This window comes from Petromyzon marinus, unplaced genomic scaffold (assembly GCF_048934315.1).
Source record: "Petromyzon marinus isolate PM22_M1 ecotype Great Lakes invasive population unplaced genomic scaffold, UKy_Petmar_22M1.pri1.0 PM_G_Scaffold_32, whole genome shotgun sequence".
Taxonomy (NCBI): Eukaryota; Metazoa; Chordata; class Hyperoartia; order Petromyzontiformes; family Petromyzontidae; genus Petromyzon; species Petromyzon marinus.
This window is the reverse complement of record NW_027422895.1, coordinates 2,178,344-2,205,738: the sequence shown is the minus strand read 5'-3', so window position 1 is coordinate 2,205,738 and position 27,395 is coordinate 2,178,344. Positions and strand designations below refer to the sequence as shown.

Here is a 27,395-nt window from a genome sequence, read left to right as displayed (position 1 = left end):
CATTGTGTGTGTGTACAGTGTGTGTACACTGTGTGTGTGTGTACACTATGTGTGTACACTGTGTGTGTGTACATTGTGTATACACTGTGTGTACAGTGTGTACACTGTGTGTGTGTGTGTACACTGTGTGTGTACACTGTGTGTGCCCGCATCGAACCGAACCCCCGGCAAGGCCATCTACTTAATGACGAGAGAAAATTCACTCGAAATGTCCTTTTCAATGAAGTCTTCCAGATGTAAATTGATACGAGCTTTTAATGAAGAAATACAAATTATCTAATTCAAAACACAACACAATTCAAAGATGTTTCATTTTAAAACTTCAAAACGGAGCATGGGGTGCTTGCGTGAATGCGTCCTTCGTGTGCAAATGTTGTGACTTTCCTGGCCTGAAGGCCGTCAATGTGTTGGACGCTTATTGGTGCACAGCGTCTCAACAACAGCAGTGGGGTTTGCTTCAACCGATGGTTACGAACATCCAGACGTGAATCAGCAAGGAGCATTTCTAGTCCTAGTTAGACAAAATCTACGTCAACACGTAAGACAAAACTATCATTCGTGTTGTAGAGAATGTATCTCCTCCTATACGTGTAACTTTTAAGTGGTATGCCTTGTAACTTATTAATGATCCGAGTGTGCTACCTATTTCAAAGACAATGAGTTGCTCCGGATGCTTCGTGGAACACAAAAACACCGTTTGACCTGTATCACAAGAACAACGGGTCTCACCTGAGACTTCTGTACAGGTTACTTTCAAACACACACACACTTTGTCCTAACATCACCTATTCAATGTTTGACCCTTATAGATCAAATGTTACAAGTATGCACAAAACCAGACAAGTATACATTCTAAATTAATGACAGGCATATTAACAAAATTGGATTACTGCAGTGAAATATACTGCATCACGTTACATCGTATTAACAAGAAGCTTTTAAAAAAAATTGCACATTCTGCTTCACAGTGTATGTAAAACATACTATTGTGTCATTCAAAACGAGTAGGCCATTGCATGCTGGCGTCTGAGTGAAAATGTAGCAAATTCTAAACATTACCTACAAACTACACAACTGAGATGACGCATCAATCATCGCCCCCTACTGACAGGCTCTTGTCCACACGCAGGCCAGTGCAGAGCCACCATCTTGTGCCACACAGGGACAGCTGCTACTTGGGGATGCTCTTCGAGCGTTTGAGATGAGACACAAAACTCCGAGTTGTTGAGGCGATTAAGCAAGCACCATGTAAAAGCAATTATGATAACATAGTGAATGCTTGGGAGCTTATTGGCTCTTGCTCCTGGTTAGAGATCTACCCAACCCACGGGCCCACAAAGTGTGTGACAAAGGTGCATCTATTGTAGCGACATCGTCTCTGGCTTACACATCTACCGGGTCTCCACTTGACTTTGTATTGTCTAGGAGCAAGTCCACCCACACCTCCACTTCCACAAACTGCTGGGAGTTGCCTCGCTCTGCCTCACAGTCAGAATTCTCCTCCTGCTTCACGATGTGAAGGTCCCATTTTGGAGTTGAATCTTCATCTTCCCTCTTCAGCTTCACCTCTTCACATTTCACCTCGATACCTTTAAAAGTGTCAAAGCTGGGATTTTCCTCCGGTTCTTGTATCATGAGGGATGGGCTCATGGTGGCACTTTGACTTTCACAAGCTGATTTCAGACTCCACTCCTTGTGGATCCTCTGATGCTTCTGTGTTCTCTGGTGTACTTTAAGATGTGGTTGTTGTGCAAACGTTATCCCGCACGGAGTGCACCTGAAGGGTTTCTCTCCTGTGTGTGTTCTCTGGTGTACTACAAGAAGAGATGAACGTGCAAACGCCTTCCCACACACACTGCACTTGAAGGGTTTCTCTCCCGTGTGTGTTCTCTGGTGTATTACAAGAGCAGATGAACGTGGAAACGCCTTCTCACACAGACTGCACCTGAATGGTTTTTCTCCCGTGTGTGTTCTCTGGTGTTCTACTAGAGTAGATGAATGTGCAAACGCCATCCCACACACACTGCACTTGAAGGGTTTCTCTCCTGTGTGAGTTCTCTTGTGCCGTGTGAAATCTCCAGTACGATCCGTGCTGTATGCACACCGGTCGCATTGTTGCCTTGTCCTACCGAGCTGCGCTGAGTGCATTTGCTCCATCAGACCAATTCTGCAGAGGAAGCGTCAGAAGAAGCGTCAGCTGCAGACAGAAAAAAATAATATCCACACCATCGACACGTCAGTATCGATGCACAGAGGAAACCATATATACAGTAACACGTGACTTACACGTCTATACTTATTCATATATTCATGATATAGTGGAAAAGTGTCCCAAATTCATCACACGGGCTGTTATGGCACACAATGAGAGGGCAAATGGTTATAAACATGCCTGGAAATCCCTCGTATCTTCAAAATGAATGTTCACCAAAAACTCCGAGCACACAATTTCAGCTGTCTGGCTTCAAAAGGAATATTTATGAGAGCTAAATTCAGCTGACATTGCAAAGGGTGTTGAAAATAATACTACTTGTGTCCGGCAGAAATGCATAAATTAATGTTCAATCGCAACTTAGAGGTGTGAAGCCAGGCATAGATGTCCTTGAATGCTGGGATAAACAGATTCGACTTCAGCTGCACGTGTGTGCTGTGTTAACTTCCTGACTCCATTCTTATAAAGAGTTGCAGAGGAAAACAAAACTAAACTCCTGTTTTGATATAACCTCCGTGCTCAATAGAGTTAATAGACTTTACTGCAAACACAAACTTGACACTGTCACACACTCAAGAGGCGAAGCCAGGATTTTCAGGTAGGGGGGGCAACCCCTCCAGCAATGAAAAATGATAGGAGTTGTTAGTAAGGAGTTGTTAGTAAGGAGTTGTTAGTACGTAAGGAGTTGTTAGTAAGGAGTTGTTAGTAAGGAGTTGTTAGTTAGTAAGGAGTTGTTAGTAAGGAGTTGTTAGTAAGTAGTTGTTAGTAAGTAATGGCTTGTCCCTTGATTTTTATTCGACGCGTGTGATCGGCATTGCGCTCGCTGAAGGTGTTTGCCTTCAGGGAAGTCGTGTACTGTATACGCAACTGCGCAAAATTCTGTGAGTCACTTACAACTGCTTTGCCGTTACTTATTGCCAATTATGGACAAGGTCTGTTGCCCTCTCATAGAGTCCCTGGCACGTAATAATATGCCACACGGTGGCAGTGGGGGTCGCAAAATGCTGATTTATCTATATATATGAAAGGGAAATGTGTGGATACGTGTGTCTGTTCGAAATGTTTAGCATACTTCCCAACGTGCCACACACTTGAAATTTGGCATGTGCGTATGTTCCATACTGTACACAATGTAAAAAAATATAAAAATAGTCTTTTGTATTTTTTGGGGGGGGGAAATGACCATGAAGTGTCTGGCATCAACCCGCAACACCTCTGAGTTAAGCGCTCTGCAATGCTTAGAGCTGTTAACAGCGTGCCGGGAGATTTTAGGTGGCGCTTCGCTCCTGGCCGATGAAGCCATTGGTTTCTCGGGAGTTCAATGCATATCCTCCGTGCGGAGAACGGGTAGAACTGCTATCTTAAGTATGAAGCAGAACATTCCATCTGTTTGTTTGTGCGAAGCAGCAAAAACCTCTCCAATGCTGAGCTCTGGCGTCGGGAAAATTTGCACAGCTAACGCTGTCTGGAATTTCTAAGTGAACGTGACTATTTTCAGCTCGCCATGTCATTATTCCCTTCCCGAGTGGCCAAAATCGACCTTACGTAGAAGTGGGGTAAGGTTGAATTTCCTTGAGTGAAAACATCCGATTTAGGTAAATTGATTTGTTTCGGCTTTTTTCTTTCTTGCAAGCATCAATTTTTTCCAGGGGTTTTCAGTGAAATCAAGTTTCAAGTTTAATTTATTAGGTATAGCCCTGTGAGCCATGCGGCTCTTAAGTCGGGTGCAACCGCAACAAACAAAATTTGAACACGGAACATCTTAAAGCGACAACGCGTAACAGAAGCATTCTGGAATAAACCAGCAAATATTCCACGCAAAAAAACGTATTAAAATGCCGTGTGCAAAAATCAATGTGGTGCAAGCCAACAACAACAATCACAAGACAATTTATATTAACCATATGTTTTCGAATCTCCAAAATAAAGCTGTAAAAACAATGTAACAACAATAATCATAGGAACTGTGAATTTAAATTTAACAATAAACGATATACATAACACGTACGACAAAAAAACTGCAGCCATAGCTGGCAGCACGACACTCCCAGTGTATGATGTGTGAGTGAGTCAGCAGCAGAGTGAGTGAGTGCATGATGTGCGAGTCAGTGTATGATGAGTGAGTCAGCAGCAGCGTGAGTGAGTGTATGATGTGCGAGTCAGCGTATGAAGAGTGAGTTAGTGAATGATGTGTGAGTGAGTGTATGATGTGTGAGCGAGTCAGTGGCAGTGTGAGTGAGTGTATGATGTGTGAGTCAGCGCACGATGTGTTAGTCAGCGCATGATGAGTGAGTCAGTATATGATGTGCAAGTGAGCCAGCAAACAATGAGTGAACCTGTGTATGATGAGTGAATGGGTCAGTGGTTGTGCGAGTGTATGATGTGTGAGTAAGCGCATGATGAGCGAGTCAGTGCATGATGTGTGAGTGAGTCAGTGCATGATGTGTGAGTGAGTCAGTGTATGATGTGTGAGTGAGCCAGTGTATGATGTGTGAGTGAGTCAGTGTATGATGTGTGAGTGAGTCAGTGTATGATGTGTGAGTGAGTCAGTGCATGATGTGTGAGTGAGTCAGTGTATGATGTGTGAGTGAGTCAGTGTATGATGTGTGAGTGAGTCAGTGTATGATGTGTGAGTGAGTCAGTGTATGATGTGTGAGTGAGTCAGTGTATGATGTGTGAGAAAGTCAGTGTCGGCTCCCTCTGCTTGCGCCGTCGCCCCGCCCCCCCCCCTGACTCCGTCGCCCCCCCCAGCTCCGTCGCCCCACCGCTGGCTCCGTCGCCCCCCCCCCCAGCTCCGTCGCCCCCCCCCTGGCTCCATCGCCCCCCCGCTGGCTCCGTCGCCCCCCCCCCCTAGCTCCGTCGGCCCCTGGGCGAAGCTGGGTAGTGAAGCTCGTTACTAATAAACCCCAATGATCCTATCAAAATTAGGGATTTCTATCGGATCGTTGGGGGGGCACGTGCCACCCCACCCCTCACTGGCTCCACCACTGTCACACACTGGCATGGTTCACAGGTGGTGGTGTGTCTAGACCCACGCCTGGCCACCTTCACCTGCTCAGTATTAATGCTTCCTCACTCCACCAAGTAGTTAATTGAGGATCAATCAACACAGCCGAGGCTGCGTGTCTCTCTCTCTCCCCGTGGTCGTGTGGATTTCCTTCCCGATCCCCCGGTCTCCCCTCTACATGTAGAGAATGAACACCGACACGCGTCTAAGAGTGAACACCACCACGCATCTAGAGTGAACACCACTAAGCGTCTAGAGTGAACACCGCCACGCGTCTAGAGTGAACACCGCCACGCGTCTAGAGTGAACACCGCCACGTGTCTAGAGTGAACACCACCACACATCTAGAGTGAACACCACTACACGTCTAGAGTGAACACCGCCAAGCGTCTAGAGTGAACACCACCACGCGTCTAGAGTGAACACCACCACGCTGTTGACAAGCCCCACCTTGTTGTTGTTATTGTTGTTGTGGGCAGGTTGCGTCTGTAAACAAGAGCGGTACAGCAGCTGAACGCGGGCGTGGCCTGGTAAAAAATGAAAAAAAACTGTGAATATTTAAAACAAAACAAAGTTACAAAGTAGCGAGCCAGGTGAAGAGAAATTATAACTTAAGCAAGATACTCTTTGGTTCTTTCGGCAAAGGCACGTAGAAAAAATAAATAAATAAATTGATAGCTTCAGTTTCATTTATTTGGTATAGCCCTGTGAGCCATTCGGCTCTTGAATCGGGTGCAACCACAACAAACAAAAAACTAAAACATGAACAAGAAAACATCTTGAAGTGACTTTGTGTGACTGTGCAAACATAAAATCCAGGGAAAAACAGCAAAATATTCAACAAAAAGCACCGTACACCAACGCTGTGTGCACATAGCATGCGACGTTTCAATTGCAACACAAGCAATCATCATCAGGTACAAATGCAAGAGAAAACAAACCTAGTGAACTTAGAAATGTAATGCAGTACAACACAGAGAGTCGGTCAACATAACAGTCAACACCCCACCAGGTTGATAACGTTCTTCCAAAGATTGCTCAATGCGAATCAATGTATAACATTTTTGACATGCGTTTTTCTGGATTTTCTTGTTGTTATTCTGTCTCTCACTGTTCAAATAAACCTACCATTAAAATTATAGACTGATAATTTCCTTGTCAGTGGGCAAACGTACAAAATCAGCAGGGGATCAAATACTTTTTTCCCTCACTGTAGGCACACAGAGAAACAACGCCTCTGTGTCGAGGGCTTAAATAGAGAGAGGGGGCAGAGAGAGAGGGGAGGGGGTGTAGAGAAATCCGCGAGTCAATGCAAGGCCGTAGCCATGGAGTCAACATTGGGGGGGACCAAATCTACCAGGGGCTCTGGGGTCCCCCCCCCCCCAGAAAAAAAATCTAAATTTGAAAACTAATTTCCTGACATTTCCTAAATATTGAAAAATTTCACCAACACATGGGATGGAATGTATTTTTATTTGATACAATAATGTATATTGTATTGTATTACATTGCTCTGTTTATTTTTTTACTTTTCTTGTTTCATAGTATGTAATGGCAGAGATTAGGGATTCATAAAGTACAACACAATCATATAAACAGAAATCTACGCATTGTTATATGAAGACAAGTCCACATTTTGTGGCCAAGGTTTAGCGAAATTGTTTTTATTAACATAGCATAGCAATTATTATTAAAAAATATATTTTTATAGCAATATATTGGGGGAGACATTTTGAGCATGTTTGATTATTGTGGGGGGATATGTCCCCCACCAATATATATTATAATTATTATAATATATTATAATTACGGCCTTGTGTCAATGAGAGATTTGGAACTTTGGTGACTGCAGGAAATAATAATAACACGAGGACACGCAGAGAGAGAGAAAGCACACTTATATTCTTGGTTCTTTCAGTAAAGTCACCACGTAGAAGGGGAAACAATAAAATAATAAAAATATAAAACAATAAAATTATCACGACGTTTCGACTGCAACACAACCAATCATCGTCAGGTGTGAAAACCACTGCAAGAAAAACCACAGCAAGAAAATTTTCTTGCTGTGGTTTTCACACCTGATGATGATTGCTCGTCTTGCAGTCGAAACGTCGTGAGAATTTTATTGTTTTATATTTTTATTATTTTATTGTTTCCCTTCTACGTGGTGGTGACTTTACCAAAAGAACAAGAATATGAATCCCTGCAGTCAAGAAAGCTTTAAATCAAAAGCACACTTAATCAAATAAACTGAGTAAAACTTGCAAATGTAATGCAATGCAACACAGAGAGTCGGTCAACACACAATAAACGCATAGCCTGGTAGATTACTTTCTTACAAAGATTGCTCAACTAAGCGAGATAATTGAAGCAAACGCAATCAGGCGAGGGCAGGAAGCAAGGCCCTGCGTGGCTAGGCCCCGCGTTGTAAAGTTCCAACCTGGACATCGATTCCCATGCTCGCTGCTACTCAACTGACATCCCTACGAGAGAGAGAGAGGCTCTACCTTGGTAAACAACAACCACCACAACGACCACCACCACCACAACGATGAGAATTTCTTACCTCGGATTTCAGTGCAAGCGCGCACACGGCAGCTTCCTGTTGCCTCGCGACAGCAGGAAGTAGTATGACGTCACTTCCCTCCCACGAGCGGCTCTGTAACTGAATAAATTATGTTAATGAGACCAGACCATACGTCGAGGGATGGAGGCGTGGGCGCTGAACCCGTCGCAACAAACTCGCGACGGCTTTAACGGTCACATTATGTTAATGAGCCACCGGTCACTGGGCGTAGCTTTGCCCAAATAAGGATTGCCACTGGAACGATATCGGCGGTAACCCGAGCGGAGGTGACGTCACGCTCAAGAGCGCGGTGGATGGGGGGAGGGGTGAATACCTTGGTGACATGACGTCACTAGCGAAGTACACCTCACCCTGGCGTTTCACGCCGATGAGGTAATTAAGAGTGGTGACGTAACAGAGTTGCAGTTTAAGTTGATTTAGATTCATTTTCCATTGCTCCCTCCCTTGGGTGTGTGAGCTCAGCAACAACGTGGACATTATTGTGTATACACTGTGTATGTATATACACTATGTGTATACACTGTGTGTACACTGTGTGTGTACACTGTGTATACACTGTGTGTGTACACTATGTGTGTACACTGTGTGTATACACTGTGTGTACAATGTGTGTGTACATTGTGTGTACACTGTGTGTATACACTGTGTATGCTGTGTGTGTACACTGTGTGTGTACACTGTGTGTGTGTGTACACTGTGTGTGTGTACACTGTGTGTATACACTGTGTGTGTGTGCACTGTGTGTGTACACTGTGTGTGTACATTGTGTGTGTACACTGTTTGTGTCCGCATTGAACCGAACCCCCGGCAAGGCCATCTACTTAATGACGAGAGAAAATTCACACGAAATGTCCTTTTCAATGAAGTCTTCCAGATGTAAATTGATATAAGCTTTTAATGAAGAAATAAAATCATCTAACTCAAAACACAATTCAAAGATGTTTCATTTTAAAACTTCAAAACGGAGCATGGGGTACTTGCGTGAATGCGTCCTTCGTGTGCAAATGTTGTGACTTTCCTGGCCTGAAGGCCGTCAATGTGTTGGACCCTTATTGGTGCACAGCGTCTCAACAACAGCAGTGGGGTTTGCTTCAACCGATGGTTACGAACATCCAGACGTGAATCAGCAAGGAGCATTTCTAGTCCCAGTTAGACAAAATCTACGTCAACACGTAACACAAAACTGCAATTCGTGTTGTAGAGAATGTACCTCCTCCTATACGTGTAACCTTTAAGTGGTATGCCTTGTAACTGATGAATGATCCGAGCGTGCTACCTATTTCAAAGACAATGCGTTGCTCCAGATGCTTCGTGGAACACAAAAACACCGTTTGACCTTTATCACAAGAACAACGGGTCCCACCTGAGTTCTCTGTACAAGTTACTTCCAAACAGACACGCACACTTTGTCCTAACATCACTTATTCAATGTTTGACCCTTACAGATCAAATGTTACAAGTATGCACACAACCAGACAAGTATTCATTCTAAATTATTGACAAGCATATTAACAAAATTGGATTACTGCAGTGAAATATACTGCATCACGTTACATCGTATTAACAAGAAGCTTTAAAAAAAATTGCAGTCTGCTTCACAGTGTATGTAAAACATACTATTGTGTCATTCAAAACGAGTAGGCCATTGCATGCTGGCGTCTGAGTGAAAATGTAGCAAATTCTAAGCATTACCTACAAACTACACAACTGAGATGACACATCAATCATCGCCCCCTACTGACAGGCTCTTGTCCACATGCAGGCCGGTGCAGGGCCACCACCTTGTGCCACACAGGGGCAGCTGCTACTTGGGGATGCTCTTCGAGTGTTTGTGATGAGACACAAAACTCCGAGTTGCTGAGGCGATTAAGCAAGCACCATGTAAAAGCAATTATGATAAGATAGTGAATGCTTGGGAGCTTATTGGCTCTTGCTCCTGGTTAGAGATCTACCCAACCCACAGGCCCACAAAGTGTTCAACTTCACATTCTTGTCATTAAAGGCCTGTGACAAAGGTGCATCTATTGTAGCGACATCGTCTCTGGCTTAAACATCTACCGGGTCTCCACTTGACTTTGGATTGTCTCGGAGGAAGTCCACCCACACCTCTACTTCCACAAACTGCTGGGAGTTGCCTCGCTCTGCCTCACAGTCAGAATTCTCCTCCTGCTTCACGTTGCCTCCATCGATGTGAAGGTCCCATTTTGGAGATGAATCTTCATCTTCACATTTCACCTTCACTTCTTCCCTCTTCACCATCACTTCTTCCCTCTTCACCATCACTTCTTCACATTTCACCTTCACCTCTTCATATTTCACCTCGATACCTTTAAAAGTGTCCAAGCTGCGATTTTCGTCCGGTTCTTGTTTCATGAGGGATGGGCTTATTGTGGCACTTTGACTTTCACAAGCTGATTTCAGATTCTACTCCTTGCAGATCTTCTGATGCTTCCGTGTTTTTCTGGTGTACTTGAAGATTTTATGAATGTGCAAACGCCTTCCCGCAGAGTGCACCTGAAGGGTTTCTCTCCCGTGTGTACTCTGGTGTTTTTTAAGAGTAGATGACTGTGAAAATGCCTTCCCACACACACTACACTTGAAGGGTTTCTCTCCCGTGTGTGTTCTCTGGTGTGATTTAAGACCAGATGACTGTGGAAATGCCTTCCCACACACAGTGCACTAGAAGGGTTTCTCTCCCGTGTGTGTCTTCTGGTGTGATTTAAGACCAGATGACTGTGAAAATGCCTTCCCACACACACTGCACTTGAAGGGTTTCTCTCCCGTGTGTTTTCTGGTGTGTTTTAAGAGCAGATGACTGTGAAAATGCCTTCACACACATAGTGCACTTGAAGGGTTTCTCTCCTGTGTGTGTTTTCTGGTGTGATTTAAGACCAGATGACTGTGAAAATGCCTTCCCACACACACTGCACTTGAAGGGTTTCTCTCCCGTGTGTGTTTTCTGGTGTGTTTTAAGAGCAGATGACCATGAAAATGTCTTCCCACAAACACTGCACTTGAAGGGTTTCTCTCCCGTGTGTGTTCTCTGGTGTGTTTTAAGAGCAGATGACTGTGAAAATGCCTTCACACACACAGTGCACTTGAAGGGTTTCTCTCCCGTGTGTTCTCTGGTGTTTTTTAAGAGCAGATGACCGTGAAAATGTCTTCCCACAAACACTGCACTTGAAGGGTTTCTCTCCCGTGTGTGTTCTCTGGTGTGTTTTAAGAGCAGATGACTGTGAAAATGCCTTCCCACACACAGTGCACTAGAAGGGTTTCTCTCCCGTGTGTTCTCTGGTGTTTTTTAAGAGCAGATGACCGTGAAAATGTCTTCCCACAAACACTGCACTTGAAGGGTTTCTCTCCCGTGTGTGTTCTCTGGTGTGTTTTAAGAGCAGATGACTGTGAAAATGCCTTCCCACACACAGTGCACTAGAAGGGTTTCTCTCCCGTGTGTGTTTTCTGGTGTGATTTAAGACCAGATGACTGTGAAAATGCCTTCCCACACACACTGCACTTGAAGGGTTTCTCTCCCGTGTGTTTTCTGGTGTGTTTTAAGAGCAGATGACTGTGAAAATGTCTTCCCACAAACACTGCACTTGAAGGGTTTCTCTCCCGTGTGTGTTCTCTGGTGTGTTTTAAGAGCAGATGACTGTGAAAATGTCTTCCCACAAACACTGCACTTGAAGGGTTTCTCTCCCGTGTGTGTTCTCTGGTGTGTTTTAAGAGCAGATGACCGTGAAAATGCCTTCCCACACATAGTGCACTTGAAGGGTTTCTCTCCTGTGTGTTTTCTGGTGTGATTTAAGACCAGATGACTGTGAAAATGCCTTCCCACACACACTGCACTTGAAGGGTTTCTCTCCCGTGTGTGTTCTCTGGTGTGTGTTAAGAGCAGATGACCGTGAAAATGCCTTCCCACACATAGTGCACTTGAAGGGTTTCTCTCCTGTGTGTGTTTTCTGGTGTGATTTAAGACCAGATGACTGTGAAAATGCCTTCCCACACACACTGCACTTGAAGGGTTTCTCTCCCGTGTGTGTTTTCTGGTGTGTTTTAAGAGCAGATGACCATGAAAATGTCTTCCCACAAACACTGCACTTGAAGGGTTTCTCTCCCGTGTGTGTTCTCTGGTGTGTTTTAAGAGCAGATGACTGTGAAAATGCCTTCACACACACAGTGCACTTGAAGGGTTTCTCTCCCGTGTGTTCTCTGGTGTTTTTTAAGAGCAGATGACCGTGAAAATGTCTTCCCACAAACACTGCACTTGAAGGGTTTCTCTCCCGTGTGTGTTCTCTGGTGTGTTTTAAGAGCAGATGACTGTGAAAATGCCTTCCCACACACAGTGCACTAGAAGGGTTTCTCTCCCGTGTGTTCTCTGGTGTTTTTTAAGAGCAGATGACCGTGAAAATGTCTTCCCACAAACACTGCACTTGAAGGGTTTCTCTCCCGTGTGTGTTCTCTGGTGTGTTTTAAGAGCAGATGACTGTGAAAATGCCTTCCCACACACAGTGCACTAGAAGGGTTTCTCTCCCGTGTGTGTTTTCTGGTGTGATTTAAGACCAGATGACTGTGAAAATGCCTTCCCACACACACTGCACTTGAAGGGTTTCTCTCCCGTGTGTTTTCTGGTGTGTTTTAAGAGCAGATGACTGTGAAAATGTCTTCCCACAAACACTGCACTTGAAGGGTTTCTCTCCCGTGTGTGTTCTCTGGTGTGTTTTAAGAGCAGATGACTGTGAAAATGTCTTCCCACAAACACTGCACTTGAAGGGTTTCTCTCCCGTGTGTGTTCTCTGGTGTGTTTTAAGAGCAGATGACCGTGAAAATGCCTTCCCACACATAGTGCACTTGAAGGGTTTCTCTCCTGTGTGTTTTCTGGTGTGATTTAAGACCAGATGACTGTGAAAATGCCTTCCCACACACACTGCACTTGAAGGGTTTCTCTCCCGTGTGTGTTTTCTGGTGTGTTTTAAGAGCAGATGACCATGAAAATGTCTTCCCACAAACACTGCACTTGAAGGGTTTCTCTACCGTGTGTGTTCTCTGGTGTGTTTTAAGAGCAGATGACTGTGAAAATGCCTTCACACACAGTGCACTTGAAGGGTTTCTCTCCCGTGTGTGTTCTCTGGTGTTTTTTAAGAGCAGATGACCGTGAAAATGTCTTCCCACAAACACTGCACTTGAAGGGTTTGTCTCCCGTGTGTGTTCTCTGGTGTGTTTTAAGAGCAGATGACCGTGAAAATGCCTTCCCACACATAGTGCACTTGAAGGGTTTCTCTCCTGTGTGTTTTCTGGTGTGATTTAAGACCAGATGACTGTGAAAATGCCTTCCCACACACACTGCACTTGAAGGGTTTCTCTCCCGTGTGTGTTTTCTGGTGTGTTTTAAGAGCAGATGACCATGAAAATGTCTTCCCACAAACACTGCACTTGAAGGGTTTCTCTCCCGTGTGTGTTCTCTGGTGTTTTTTAAGAGCAGATGACCGTGAAAATGTCTTCCCACAAACACTGCACTTGAAGGGTTTCTCTCCCGTGTGTGTTCTCTGGTGTGTTTTAAGAGCAGATGACCGTGAAAATGCCTTCCCACACATAGTGCACTTGAAGGGTTTCTCTCCTGTGTGTTTTCTGGTGTGATTTAAGACCAGATGACTGTGAAAATGCCTTCCCACACACACTGCACTTGAAGGGTTTCTCTCCCGTGTGTGTTTTCTGGTGTGTTTTAAGAGCAGATGACCATGAAAATGTCTTCCCACAAACACTGCACTTGAAGGGTTTCTCTCCCGTGTGTGTTCTCTGGTGTGTTTTAAGAGCAGATGACTGTGAAAATGCCTTCACACACACAGTGCACTTGAAGGGTTTCTCTCCCGTGTGTTCTCTGGTGTTTTTTAAGAGCAGATGACCGTGAAAATGTCTTCCCACAAACACTGCACTTGAAGGGTTTCTCTCCCGTGTGTGTTCTCTGGTGTGTTTTAAGAGCAGATGACTGTGAAAATGCCTTCCCACACACAGTGCACTAGAAGGGTTTCTCTCCCGTGTGTGTTTTCTGGTGTGATTTAAGACCAGATGACTGTGAAAATGCCTTCCCACACACACTGCACTTGAAGGGTTTCTCTCCCGTGTGTGTTTTCTGGTGTGTTTTAAGAGCAGATGACTGTGAAAATGTCTTCCCACAAACACTGCACTTGAAGGGTTTCTCTCCTGTGTGTTTTCTGGTGTGATTTAAGACCAGATGACTGTGAAAATGCCTTCCCACACACACTGCACTTGAAGGGTTTCTCTCCCGTGTGTGTTTTCTGGTGTGTTTTAAGAGCAGATGACCATGAAAATGTCTTCCCACAAACACTGCACTTGAAAGGTTTCTCTCCCGTGTGTGTTCTCTGGTGTGTTTTAAGAGCAGATGACTGTGAAAATGCCTTCACACACACAGTGCACTTGAAGGGTTTCTCTCCCGTGTGTGTTCTCTGGTGTTTTTTAAGAGCAGATGACCGTGAAAATGTCTTCCCACAAACACTGCACTTGAAGGGTTTGTCTCCCGTGTGTGTTTTCTGGTGTGATTTAAGACCAGATGACTGTGAAAATGCCTTCCCACACACACTGCACTTGAAGGGTTTCTCTCCCGTGTGTGTTTTCTGGTGTGTTTTAAGAGCAGATGACTGTGAAAATGCCTTCACACACACAGTGCACTTGAAGGGTTTCTCTCCCGTGTGTGTTCTCTGGTGTTTTTTTTTAAGAGCAGATGACCGTGAAAATGTCTTCCCACAAACACTGGACTTGAAGGGTTTCTCTCCCGTGTGTGTTCTCTGGTGTGTTTTAAGAGCGGATGACCGTGAAAATGCCTTCCCACACACAGTGCACTTGAAGGGTTTCTCTCCCGTGTGTTTTCTGGTGTGATTTAAGACCAGATGACTGTGAAAATGCCTTCCCACACACACTGCACTTGAAGGGGTGATTTAAGACCAGATGACTGTGAAAATGTCTTCCCACAAACACTGCACTTGAAGGGTTTCTCTCCCGTGTGTGTTCTCTGGTGTTTTTTAAGAGCAGATGACCGTGAAAATGTCTTCCCACAAACACTGCACTTGAAGGGTTTCTCTCCCGTGTGTGTTCTCTGGTGTGTTTTAAGAGCAGATGACCGTGAAAATGCCTTCCCACACACAGTGCACTTGAAGGGTTTCTCTCCCGTGTGTGTTCTCTGGTGTGTTTTAAGAGCAGATGACTGTGAAAATGTCTTCCCACAAACACTGCACTTGAAGGGTTTCTCTCCCGTGTGTGTTCTCTGGTGTGTTTTAAGAGCAGATGACCGTGAAAATGCCTTCCCACACATAGTGCACTTGAAGGGTTTCTCTCCTGTGTGTTTTCTGGTGTGATTTAAGACCAGATGACTGTGAAAATGCCTTCCCACACACACTGCACTTGAAGGGTTTCTCTTCCGTGTGTGTTTTCTGGTGTGTTTTAAGAGCAGATGACCATGAAAATGTCTTCCCACAAACACTGCACTTGAAGGGTTTCTCTCCCGTGTGTGTTCTCTGGTGTGTTTTAAGAGCAGATGACTGTGAAAATGCCTTCACACACACAGTGCACTTGAAGGGTTTCTCTCCCGTGTGTGTTCTCTGGTGTGTTTTAAGAGCAGATGACCGTGAAAATGCCTTCCCACACATAGTGCACTTGAAGGGTTTCTCTCCTGTGTGTTTTCTGGTGTGATTTAAGACCAGATGACTGTGAAAATGCCTTCCCACACACACTGCACTTGAAGGGTTTCTCTCCCGTGTGTGTTTTCTGGTGTGTTTTAAGAGCAGATGACCATGAAAATGTCTTCCCACAAACACTGCACTTGAAGGGTTTCTCTCCCGTGTGTGTTCTCTGGTGTGTTTTAAGAGCAGATGACTGTGAAAATGCCTTCACACACACAGTGCACTTGAAGGGTTTCTCTCCCGTGTGTGTTCTCTGGTGTTTTTTAAGAGCAGATGACCGTGAAAATGTCTTCCCACAAACACTGCACTTGAAGGGTTTGTCTCCCGTGTGTGTTTTCTGGTGTGATTTAAGACCAGATGACTGTGAAAATGCCTTCCCACACACACTGCACTTGAAGGGTTTCTCTCCCGTGTGTGTTTTCTGGTGTGTTTTAAGAGCAGATGACTGTGAAAATGCCTTCACACACACAGTGCACTTGAAGGGTTTCTCTCCCGTGTGTGTTCTCTGGTGTTTTTTTTTAAGAGCAGATGACCGTGAAAATGTCTTCCCACAAACACTGGACTTGAAGGGTTTCTCTCCCGTGTGTGTTCTCTGGTGTGTTTTAAGAGCGGATGACCGTGAAAATGCCTTCCCACACACAGTGCACTTGAAGGGTTTCTCTCCCGTGTGTTTTCTGGTGTGATTTAAGACCAGATGACTGTGAAAATGCCTTCCCACACACACTGCACTTGAAGGGTTTCTCTCCCGTGTGTGTTTTCTGGTGTGATTTAAGACCAGATGACTGTGAAAATGTCTTCCCACAAACACTGCACTTGAAGGGTTTCTCTCCCGTGTGTGTTCTCTGGTGTGTTTTAAGAGCAGATGACTGTGAAAATGCCTTCACACACACAGTGCACTTGAAGGGTTTCTCTCCCGTGTGTGTTCTCTGGTGTTTTTTAAGAGCAGATGACCGTGAAAATGTCTTCCCACAAACACTGCACTTGAAGGGTTTCTCTCCCGTGTGTGTTCTCTGGTGTGTTTTAAGAGCAGATGACCGTGAAAATGCCTTCCCACACACAGTGCACTTGAAGGGTTTCTCTCCCGTGTGTGTTCTCTGGTGTGTTTTAAGAGCAGATGACTGTGAAAATGTCTTCCCACAAACACTGCACTTGAAGGGTTTCTCTCCCGTGTGTGTTCTCTGGTGTGTTTTAAGAGCAGATGACCGTGAAAATGCCTTCCCACACATAGTGCACTTGAAGGGTTTCTCTCCTGTGTGTTTTCTGGTGTGATTTAAGACCAGATGACTGTGAAAATGCCTTCCCACACACACTGCACTTGAAGGGTTTCTCTCCCGTGTGTGTTTTCTGGTGTGTTTTAAGAGCAGATGACCATGAAAATGTCTTCCCACAAACACTGCACTTGAAGGGTTTCTCTCCCGTGTGTGTTCTCTGGTGTGTTTTAAGAGCAGATGACTGTGAAAATGCCTTCACACACACAGTGCACTTGAAGGGTTTCTCTCCCGTGTGTGTTCTCTGGTGTTTTTTAAGAGCAGATGACCGTGAAAATGTCTTCCCACAAACACTGCACTTGAAGGGTTTGTCTCCCGTGTGTGTTTTCTGGTGTGATTTAAGACCAGATGACTGTGAAAATGCCTTCCCACACACACTGCACTTGAAGGGTTTCTCTCCCGTGTGTGTTTTCTGGTGTGTTTTAAGAGCAGATGACTGTGAAAATGCCTTCACACACACAGTGCACTTGAAGGGTTTCTCTCCCGTGTGTGTTCTCTGGTGTTTTTTAAGAGCAGATGACCGTGAAAATGTCTTCCCACAAACACTGCACTTGAAGGGTTTGTCTCCCGTGTGTGTTTTCTGGTGTGATTTAAGACCAGATGACTGTGAAAATGCCTTCCCACACACACTGCACTTGAAGGGTTTCTCTCCCGTGTGTGTTTTATGGTGTGTTTTAAGAGCAGATGACTGTGAAAATGCCTTCACACACACAGTGCACTTGAAGGGTTTCTCTCCCGTGTGTGTTCTCTGGTGTTTTTTTTTAAGAGCAGATGACCGTGAAAATGTCTTCCCACAAACACTGGACTTGAAGGGTTTCTCTCCCGTGTGTGTTCTCTGGTGTGTTTTAAGAGCGGATGACCGTGAAAATGCCTTCCCACACACAGTGCACTTGAAGGTTTTCTCTCCCGTGTGTTTTCTGGTGTGATTTAAGACCAGATGACTGTGAAAATGCCTTCCCACACACACTGCACTTGAAGGGTTTCTCTCCCGTGTGTGTTTTCTGGTGTGATTTAAGACCAGATGACTGTGAAAATGTCTTCCCACAAACACTGCACTTGAAGGGTTTCTCTCCCGTGTGTGTTCTCTGGTGTGTTTTAAGAGCAGATGACTGTGAAAATGCCTTCACACACACAGTGCACTTGAAGGGTTTCTCTCCCGTGTGTGTTCTCTGGTGTTTTTTAAGAGCAGATGACCGTGAAAATGTCTTCCCACAAACACTGCACTTGAAGGGTTTCTCTCTCGTGTGTGTTCTCTGGTGTGTTTTAAGAGCAATGACCGTGAAAATGCCTTCCCACACACAGTGCACTTGAAGGGTTTCTCTCCCGTGTGTGTTCTCTGGTGTGTTTTAAGAGCAGATGACTGTGAAAATGTCTTCCCACAAACACTGCACTTGAAGGGTTTCTCTCCCGTGTGTGTTCTCTGGTGTGTTTTAAGAGCAGATGACCGTGAAAATGCCTTCCCACACATAGTGCACTTGAAGGGTTTCTCTCCTGTGTGTTTTCTGGTGTGATTTAAGACCAGATGACTGTGAAAATGCCTTCCCACACACACTGCACTTGAAGGGTTTCTCTCCCGTGTGTGTTTTCTGGTGTGTTTTAAGAGCAGATGACCATGAAAATGTCTTCCCACAAACACTGCACTTGAAGGGTTTCTCTCCCGTGTGTGTTCTCTGGTGTGTTTTAAGAGCAGATGACTGTGAAAATGCCTTCACACACACAGTGCACTTGAAGGGTTTATCTCCCGTGTGTGTTCTCTGGTGTTTTTTAAGAGCAGATGACCGTGAAAATGTCTTCCCACAAACACTGCACTTGAAGGGTTTGTCTCCCGTGTGTGTTTTCTGGTGTGATTTAAGACCAGATGACTGTGAAAATGCCTTCCCACACACACTGCACTTGAAGGGTTTCTCTCCCGTGTGTTTTCTGGTGTGTTTTAAGAGCGGATGACCGTGAAAATGCCTTCCCACACACAGTGCACTTGAAGGGTTTCTCTCCCGTGTGTTTTCTGGTGTGATTTAAGACCAGATGACTGTGAAAATGCCTTCCCACACACACTGCACTTGAAGGGTTTCTCTCCCGTGTGTGTTTTCTGGTGTGATTTAAGACCAGATGACTGTGAAAATGTCTTCCCACAAACACTGCACTTGAAGGGTTTCTCTCCCGTGTGTGTTCTCTGGTGTGTTTTAAGAGCAGATGACTGTGAAAATGCCTTCACACACACAGTGCACTTGAAGGGTTTCTCTCCCGTGTGTGTTCTCTGGTGTTTTTTAAGAGCAGATGACCGTGAAAATGTCTTCCCACAAACACTGCACTTGAAGGGTTTCTCTCCCGTGTGTGTTCTCTGGTGTGTTTTAAGAGCAAATGACCGTGAAAATGCCTTCCCACACACAGTGCACTTGAAGGGTTTCTCTCCCGTGTGTGTTCTCTGGTGTGTTTTAAGAGCAGATGACTGTGAAAATGTCTTCCCACAAACACTGCACTTGAAGGGTTTCTCTCCCGTGTGTGTTCTCTGGTGTGTTTTAAGAGCAGATGACCGTGAAAATGCCTTCCCACACATAGTGCACTTGAAGGGTTTCTCTCCTGTGTGTTTTCTGGTGTGATTTAAGACCAGATGACTGTGAAAATGCCTTCCCACACACACTGCACTTGAAGGGTTTCTCTCCCGTGTGTGTTTTCTGGTGTGTTTTAAGAGCAGATGACCATGAAAATGTCTTCCCACAAACACTGCACTTGAAGGGTTTCTCTCCCGTGTGTGTTCTCTGGTGTGTTTTAAGAGCAGATGACTGTGAAAATGCCTTCACACACACAGTGCACTTGAAGGGTTTATCTCCCGTGTGTGTTCTCTGGTGTTTTTTAAGAGCAGATGACCGTGAAAATGTCTTCCCACAAACACTGCACTTGAAGGGTTTGTCTCCCGTGTGTGTTTTCTGGTGTGATTTAAGACCAGATGACTGTGAAAATGCCTTCCCACACACACTGCACTTGAAGGGTTTCTCTCCCGTGTGTGTTTTCTGGTGTGTTTTAAGAGCAGATGACTGTGAAAATGCCTTCACACACACAGTGCACTTGAAGGGTTTCTCTCCCGTGTGTGTTCTCTGGTGTTTTTTTTTAAGAGCAGATGACCGTGAAAATGTCTTCCCACAAACACTGGACTTGAAGGGTTTCTCTCCCGTGTGTGTTCTCTGGTGTGTTTTAAGAGCGGATGACCGTGAAAATGCCTTCCCACACACAGTGCACTTGAAGGGTTTCTCTCCAGTGTGTTTTCTGGTGTGATTTAAGACCAGATGACTGTGAAAATGCCTTCCCACACACACTGCACTTGAAGGGTTTCTCTCCCGTGTGTGTTTTCTGGTGTGATTTAAGACCAGATGACTGTGAAAATGCCTTCCCACACACACTGCACTTGAAGGGTTTCTCTCCCGTGTGTGTTTTCTGGTGTGTTTTAAGAGCAGATGACTGTGAAAATGTCTTCCCACAAACACTGCACTTGAAGGGTTTCTCTCCCGTGTGTGTTCTCTGGTGTGTTTTAAGAGCAGATGACTGTGAAAATGTCTTCCCACAAACACTGCACTTGAAGGGTTTCTCTCCCGTGTGTGTTCTCTGGTGTGTTTTAAGAGCAGATGACCGTGAAAATGCCTTCCCACACATAGTGCACTTGAAGGGTTTCTCTCCTGTGTGTTTTCTGGTGTGATTTAAGACCAGATGACTGTGAAAATGCCTTCCCACACACACTGCACTTGAAGGGTTTCTCTCCCGTGTGTGTTTTCTGGTGTGTTTTAAGAGCAGATGACCATGAAAATGTCTTCCCACAAACACTGCACTTGAAGGGTTTCTCTCCCGTGTGTGTTCTCTGGTGTGTTTTAAGAGCAGATGACTGTGAAAATGCCTTCACACACACAGTGCACTTGAAGGGTTTCTCTCCCGTGTGTGTTCTCTGGTGTTTTTTAAGAGCAGATGACCGTGAAAATGTCTTCCCACAAACACTGCACTTGAAGGGTTTGTCTCCCGTGTGTGTTTTCTGGTGTGATTTAAGACCAGATGACTGTGAAAATGCCTTCCCACACACACTGCACTTGAAGGGGTTCTCTCCCGTGTGTTTTCTGGTGTGTTTTAAGAGCGGATGACCGTGAAAATGCCTTCCCACACACAGTGCACTTGAAGGGTTTCTCTCCCGTGTGTTTTCTGGTGTGATTTAAGACCAGATGACTGTGAAAATGCCTTCCCACACACACTGCACTTGAAGGGTTTCTCTCCCGTGTGTTTTCTGGTGTGATTTAAGACCAGATGACTGTGAAAATGTCTTCCCACAAACACTGCACTTGAAGGGTTTCTCTCCCGTGTGTGTTCTCTGGTGTGTTTTAAGAGCAGATGACTGTGAAAATGCCTTCACACACACAGTGCACTTGAAGGGTTTCTCTCCCGTGTGTGTTCTCTGGTGTTTTTTAAGAGCAGATGACCGTGAAAATGTCTTCCCACAAACACTGCACTTGAAGGGTTTCTCTCCCGTGTGTGTTCTCTGGTGTGTTTTAAGAGCAGATGACCGTGAAAATGCCTTCCCACACACAGTGCACTTGAAGGGTTTCTCTCCCGTGTGTGTTCTCTGGTGTGTTTTAAGAGCAGATGACTGTGAAAATGTCTTCCCACAAACACTGCACTTGAAGGGTTTCTCTCCCGTGTGTGTTCTCTGGTGTGTTTTAAGAGCAGATGACCGTGAAAATGCCTTCCCACACATAGTGCACTTGAAGGGTTTCTCTCCTGTGTGTTTTCTGGTGTGATTTAAGACCAGATGACTGTGAAAATGCCTTCCCACACACACTGCACTTGAAGGGTTTCTCTCCCGTGTGTGTTTTCTGGTGTGTTTTAAGAGCAGATGACCATGAAAATGTCTTCCCACAAACACTGCACTTGAAGGGTTTCTCTCCCGTGTGTGTTCTCTGGTGTGTTTTAAGAGCAGATGACTGTGAAAATGCCTTCACACACACAGTGCACTTGAAGGGTTTATCTCCCGTGTGTGTTCTCTGGTGTTTTTTAAGAGCAGATGACCGTGAAAATGTCTTCCCACAAACACTGCACTTGAAGGGTTTGTCTCCCGTGTGTGTTTTCTGGTGTGATTTAAGACCAGATGACTGTGAAAATGCCTTCCCACACACACTGCACTTGAAGGGTTTCTCTCCCGTGTGTGTTTTCTGGTGTGTTTTAAGAGCAGATGACTGTGAAAATGCCTTCACACACACAGTGCACTTGAAGGGTTTCTCTCCCGTGTGTGTTCTCTGGTGTGTTTTAAGAGCGGATGACCGTGAAAATGCCTTCCCACACACAGTGCACTTGAAGGGTTTCTCTCCAGTGTGTTTTCTGGTGTGATTTAAGACCAGATGACTGTGAAAATGCCTTCCCACACACACTGCACTTGAAGGGTTTCTCTCCCGTGTGTGTTTTCTGGTGTGATTTAAGACCAGATGACTGTGAAAATGCCTTCCCACACACACTGCACTTGAAGGGTTTCTCTCCCGTGTGTGTTTTCTGGTGTGTTTTAAGAGCAGATGACTGTGAAAATGTCTTCCCACAAACACTGCACTTGAAGGGTTTCTCTCCCGTGTGTGTTCTCTGGTGTGTTTTAAGAGCAGATGACTGTGAAAATGTCTTCCCACAAACACTGCACTTGAAGGGTTTCTCTCCCGTGTGTGTTCTCTGGTGTGTTTTAAGAGCAGATAACCGTGAAAATGCCTTCCCACACATAGTGCACTTGAAGGGTTTCTCTCCTGTGTGTTTTCTGGTGTGATTTAAGACCAGATGACTGTGAAAATGCCTTCCCACACACACTGCACTTGAAGGGTTTCTCTCCCGTGTGTGTTTTCTGGTGTGTTTTAAGAGCAGATGACCATGAAAATGTCTTCCCACAAACACTGCACTTGAAGGGTTTCTCTCCCGTGTGTGTTCTCTGGTGTGTTTTAAGAGCAGATGACTGTGAAAATGCCTTCACACACACAGTGCACTTGAAGGGTTTCTCTCCCGTGTGTGTTCTCTGGTGTTTTTTAAGAGCAGATGACCGTGAAAATGTCTTCCCACAAACACTGCACTTGAAGGGTTTGTCTCCCGTGTGTGTTTTCTGGTGTGATTTAAGACCAGATGACTGTGAAAATGCCTTCCCACACACACTGCACTTGAAAGGTTTCTCTCCCGTGTGTGTTTTCTGGTGTGTTTTAAGAGCAGATGACTGTGAAAATGCCTTCACACACACAGTGCACTTGAAGGGTTTCTCTCCCGTGTGTGTTCTCTGGTGTTTTTTTTTAAGAGCAGATGACCGTGAAAATGTCTTCCCACAAACACTGGACTTGAAGGGTTTCTCTCCCGTGTGTGTTCTCTGGTGTGTTTTAAGAGCGGATGACCGTGAAAATGCCTTCCCACACACAGTGCACTTGAAGGGTTTCTCTCCCGTGTGTTTTCTGGTGTGATTTAAGACCAGATGACTGTGAAAATGCCTTCCCACACACACTGCACTTGAAGGGTTTCTCTCCCGTGTGTTTTCTGGTGTGATTTAAGACCAGATGACTGTGAAAATGTCTTCCCACAAACACTGCACTTGAAGGGTTTCTCTCCCGTGTGTGTTCTCTGGTGTGTTTTAAGAGCAGATGACTGTGAAAATGCCTTCACACACAGTGCACTTGAAGGGTTTCTCTCCCGTGTGTGTTCTCTGGTGTTTTTTAAGAGCAGATGACCGTGAAAATGTCTTCCCACAAACACTGCACTTGAAGGGTTTCTCTCCCGTGTGTGTTCTCTGGTGTGTTTTAAGAGCAGATGACCGTGAAAATGCCTTCCCACACACAGTGCACTTGAAGGGTTTCTCTCCCGTGTGTGTTCTCTGGTGTGTTTTAAGAGCAGATGACTGTGAAAATGTCTTCCCACAAACACTGCACTTGAAGGGTTTCTCTCCCGTGTGTGTTCTCTGGTGTGTTTTAAGAGCAGATGACCGTGAAAATGCCTTCCCACACATAGTGCACTTGAAGGGTTTCTCTCCTGTGTTTTCTGGTGTGATTTAAGACCAGATGACTGTGAAAATGCCTTCCCACACACACTGCACTTGAAGGGTTTCTCTCCCGTGTGTGTTTTCTGGTGTGTTTTAAGAGCAGATGACCATGAAAATGTCTTCCCACAAACACTGCACTTGAAGGGTTTCTCTCCCGTGTGTGTTCTCTGGTGTGTTTTAAGAGCAGATGACTGTGAAAATGCCTTCACACACACAGTGCACTTGAAGGGTTTCTCTCCCGTGTGTGTTCTCTGGTGTTTTTTAAGAGCAGATGACCGTGAAAATGTCTTCCCACAAACACTGCACTTGAAGGGTTTGTCTCCCGTGTGTGTTTTCTGGTGTGATTTAAGACCAGATGACTGTGAAAATGCCTTCCCACACACACTGCACTTGAAGGGTTTCTCTCCCGTGTGTGTTTTCTGGTGTGTTTTAAGAGCAGATGACTGTGAAAATGCCTTCACACACACAGTGCACTTGAAGGGTTTCTCTCCCGTGTGTGTTCTCTGGTGTTTTTTTTTAAGAGCAGATGACCGTGAAAATGTCTTCCCACAAACACTGGACTTGAAGGGTTTCTCTCCCGTGTGTGTTCTCTGGTGTGTTTTAAGAGTAGATGACTGTGAAAATGTCTTCCCACAAACACTGCACTTGAAGGGTTTCTCTCCCGTGTGTGTTCTCTGGTGTGTTTTAAGAGCAGATGACCGTGAAAATGCCTTCCCACACATAGTGCACTTGAAGGGTTTCTCTCCTGTGTGTTTTCTGGTGTGATTTAAGACCAGATGACTGTGAAAATGCCTTCCCACACACACTGCACTTGAAGGGTTTCTCTCCCGTGTGTGTTTTCTGGTGTGTTTTAAGAGCAGATGACCATGAAAATGTCTTCCCACAAACACTGCACTTGAAGGGTTTCTCTCCCGTGTGTGTTCTCTGGTGTGTTTTAAGAGCAGATGACTGTGAAAATGCCTTCACACACACAGTGCACTTGAAGGGTTTCTCTCCCGTGTGTGTTCTCTGGTGTTTTTTAAGAGCAGATGACCGTGAAAATGTCTTCCCACAAACACTGCACTTGAAGGGTTTGTCTCCCGTGTGTGTTCTCTGGTGTGTTTTAAGAGCAGATGACTGTGAAAATGCCTTCCCACACACAGTGCACTAGAAGGGTTTCTCTCCCGTGTGTGTTTTCTGGTGTGATTTAAGACCAGATGACTGTGAAAATGCCTTCCCACACACACTGCACTTGAAGGGTTTCTCTCCCGTGTGTGTTCTCTGGTGTTTTTTTTTAAGAGCAGATGACCGTGAAAATGTCTTCCCACAAACACTGGACTTGAAGGGTTTCTCTCCCGTGTGTGTTCTCTGGTGTGTTTTAAGAGCGGATGACCGTGAAAATGCCTTCCCACACACAGTGCACTTGAAGGGTTTCTCTCCCGTGTGTTTTCTGGTGTGATTTAAGACCAGATGACTGTGAAAATGCCTTCCCACACACACTGCACTTGAAGGGTTTCTCTCCCGTGTGTTTTCTGGTGTGATTTAAGACCAGATGACTGTGAAAATGTCTTCCCACAAACACTGCACTTGAAGGGTTTCTCTCCCGTGTGTGTTCTCTGGTGTGTTTTAAGAGCAGATGACTGTGAAAATGCCTTCACACACAGTGCACTTGAAGGGTTTCTCTCCCGTGTGTGTTCTCTGGTGTTTTTTAAGAGCAGATGACCGTGAAAATGTCTTCCCACAAACACTGCACTTGAAGGGTTTCTCTCCCGTGTGTGTTCTCTGGTGTGTTTTAAGAGCAGATGACCGTGAAAATGCCTTCCCACACACAGTGCACTTGAAGGGTTTCTCTCCCGTGTGTGTTCTCTGGTGTGTTTTAAGAGCAGATGACTGTGAAAATGTCTTCCCACAAACACTGCACTTGAAGGGTTTCTCTCCCGTGTGTGTTCTCTGGTGTGTTTTAAGAGCAGATGACCGTGAAAATGCCTTCCCACACATAGTGCACTTGAAGGGTTTCTCTCCTGTGTTTTCTGGTGTGATTTAAGACCAGATGACTGTGAAAATGCCTTCCCACACACACTGCACTTGAAGGGTTTCTCTCCCGTGTGTGTTTTCTGGTGTGTTTTAAGAGCAGATGACCATGAAAATGTCTTCCCACAAACACTGCACTTGAAGGGTTTCTCTCCCGTGTGTGTTCTCTGGTGTGTTTTAAGAGCAGATGACTGTGAAAATGCCTTCACACACACAGTGCACTTGAAGGGTTTCTCTCCCGTGTGTGTTCTCTGGTGTTTTTTAAGAGCAGATGACCGTGAAAATGTCTTCCCACAAACACTGCACTTGAAGGGTTTGTCTCCCGTGTGTGTTTTCTGGTGTGATTTAAGACCAGATGACTGTGAAAATGCCTTCCCACACACACTGCACTTGAAGGGTTTCTCTCCCGTGTGTGTTTTCTGGTGTGTTTTAAGAGCAGATGACTGTGAAAATGCCTTCACACACACAGTGCACTTGAAGGGTTTCTCTCCCGTGTGTGTTCTCTGGTGTTTTTTTTTAAGAGCAGATGACCGTGAAAATGTCTTCCCACAAACACTGGACTTGAAGGGTTTCTCTCCCGTGTGTGTTCTCTGGTGTGTTTTAAGAGCAGATGACTGTGAAAATGTCTTCCCACAAACACTGCACTTGAAGGGTTTCTCTCCCGTGTGTGTTCTCTGGTGTGTTTTAAGAGCAGATGACTGTGAAAATGCCTTCACACACACAGTGCACTTGAAGGGTTTCTCTCCCGTGTGTGTTCTCTGGTGTTTTTTAAGAGCAGATGACCGTGAAAATGTCTTCCCACAAACACTGCACTTGAAGGGTTTGTCTCCCGTGTGTGTTCTCTGGTGTGTTTTAAGAGCAGATGACTGTGAAAATGCCTTCCCACACACAGTGCACTAGAAGGGTTTCTCTCCCGTGTGTGTTTTCTGGTGTGATTTAAGACCAGATGACTGTGAAAATGCCTTCCCACACACACTGCACTTGAAGGGTTTCTCTCCCGTGTGTGTTTTCTGGTGTGTTTTAAGAGCAGATGACTGTGAAAATGCCTTCACACACACAGTGCACTTGAAGGGTTTCTCTCCCGTGTGTGTTTTCTGGTGTTTTTTTTTAAGAGCAGATGACCGTGAAAATGTCTTCCCACAAACACTGGACTTGAAGGGTTTCTCTCCCGTGTGTGTTCTCTGGTGTGTTTTAAGAGCGGATGACCGTGAAAATGCCTTCCCACACACAGTGCACTTGAAGGGTTTCTCTCCCGTGTGTTTTCTGGTGTGATTTAAGACCAGATTACTGTGAAAATGCCTTCCCACACACACTGCACTTGAAGGGTTTCTCTCCCGTGTGTGTTTTCTGGTGTGATTTAAGACCAGATGACTGTGAAAATGTCTTCCCACAAACACTGCACTTGAAGTGTTTCTCTCCCGTGTGTGTTCTCTGGTGTGTTTTAAGAGCAGATGACTGTGAAAATGCCTTCACACACACAGTGCACTTGAAGGGTTTCTCTCCCGTGTGTGTTCTCTGGTGTTTTTTAAGAGCAGATGACCGTGAAAATGTCTTCCCACAAACACTGCACTTGAAGGGTTTCTCTCCCGTGTGTGTTCT

General features: G+C 45.2%; 1 protein-coding gene and 1 pseudogene across 1 annotated transcript; both read right to left on the bottom strand.

The window, feature by feature from the left end:
• Positions 1-986: 986 nt before the first annotated feature.
• LOC142915500 (uncharacterized) lies at positions 987-7,839 on the bottom strand. Its single transcript, XM_076061255.1, has 3 exons — positions 7,786-7,839; positions 5,670-5,746; positions 987-2,167 (listed from the first exon to the last, which is right to left on the bottom strand). Exon 3 carries the CDS (start codon positions 2,155-2,157, stop codon positions 1,384-1,386), a length of 774 nt encoding a protein of 257 aa, XP_075917370.1. The 5' UTR covers positions 2,158-2,167; positions 5,670-5,746; positions 7,786-7,839; the 3' UTR covers positions 987-1,383.
• A 16-nt stretch (positions 7,840-7,855) lies between these two features.
• On the bottom strand, positions 7,856-26,887 carry LOC142915518 (uncharacterized; annotated as a pseudogene).
• Between the last annotated feature and the right edge of the window lie 508 nt (positions 26,888-27,395).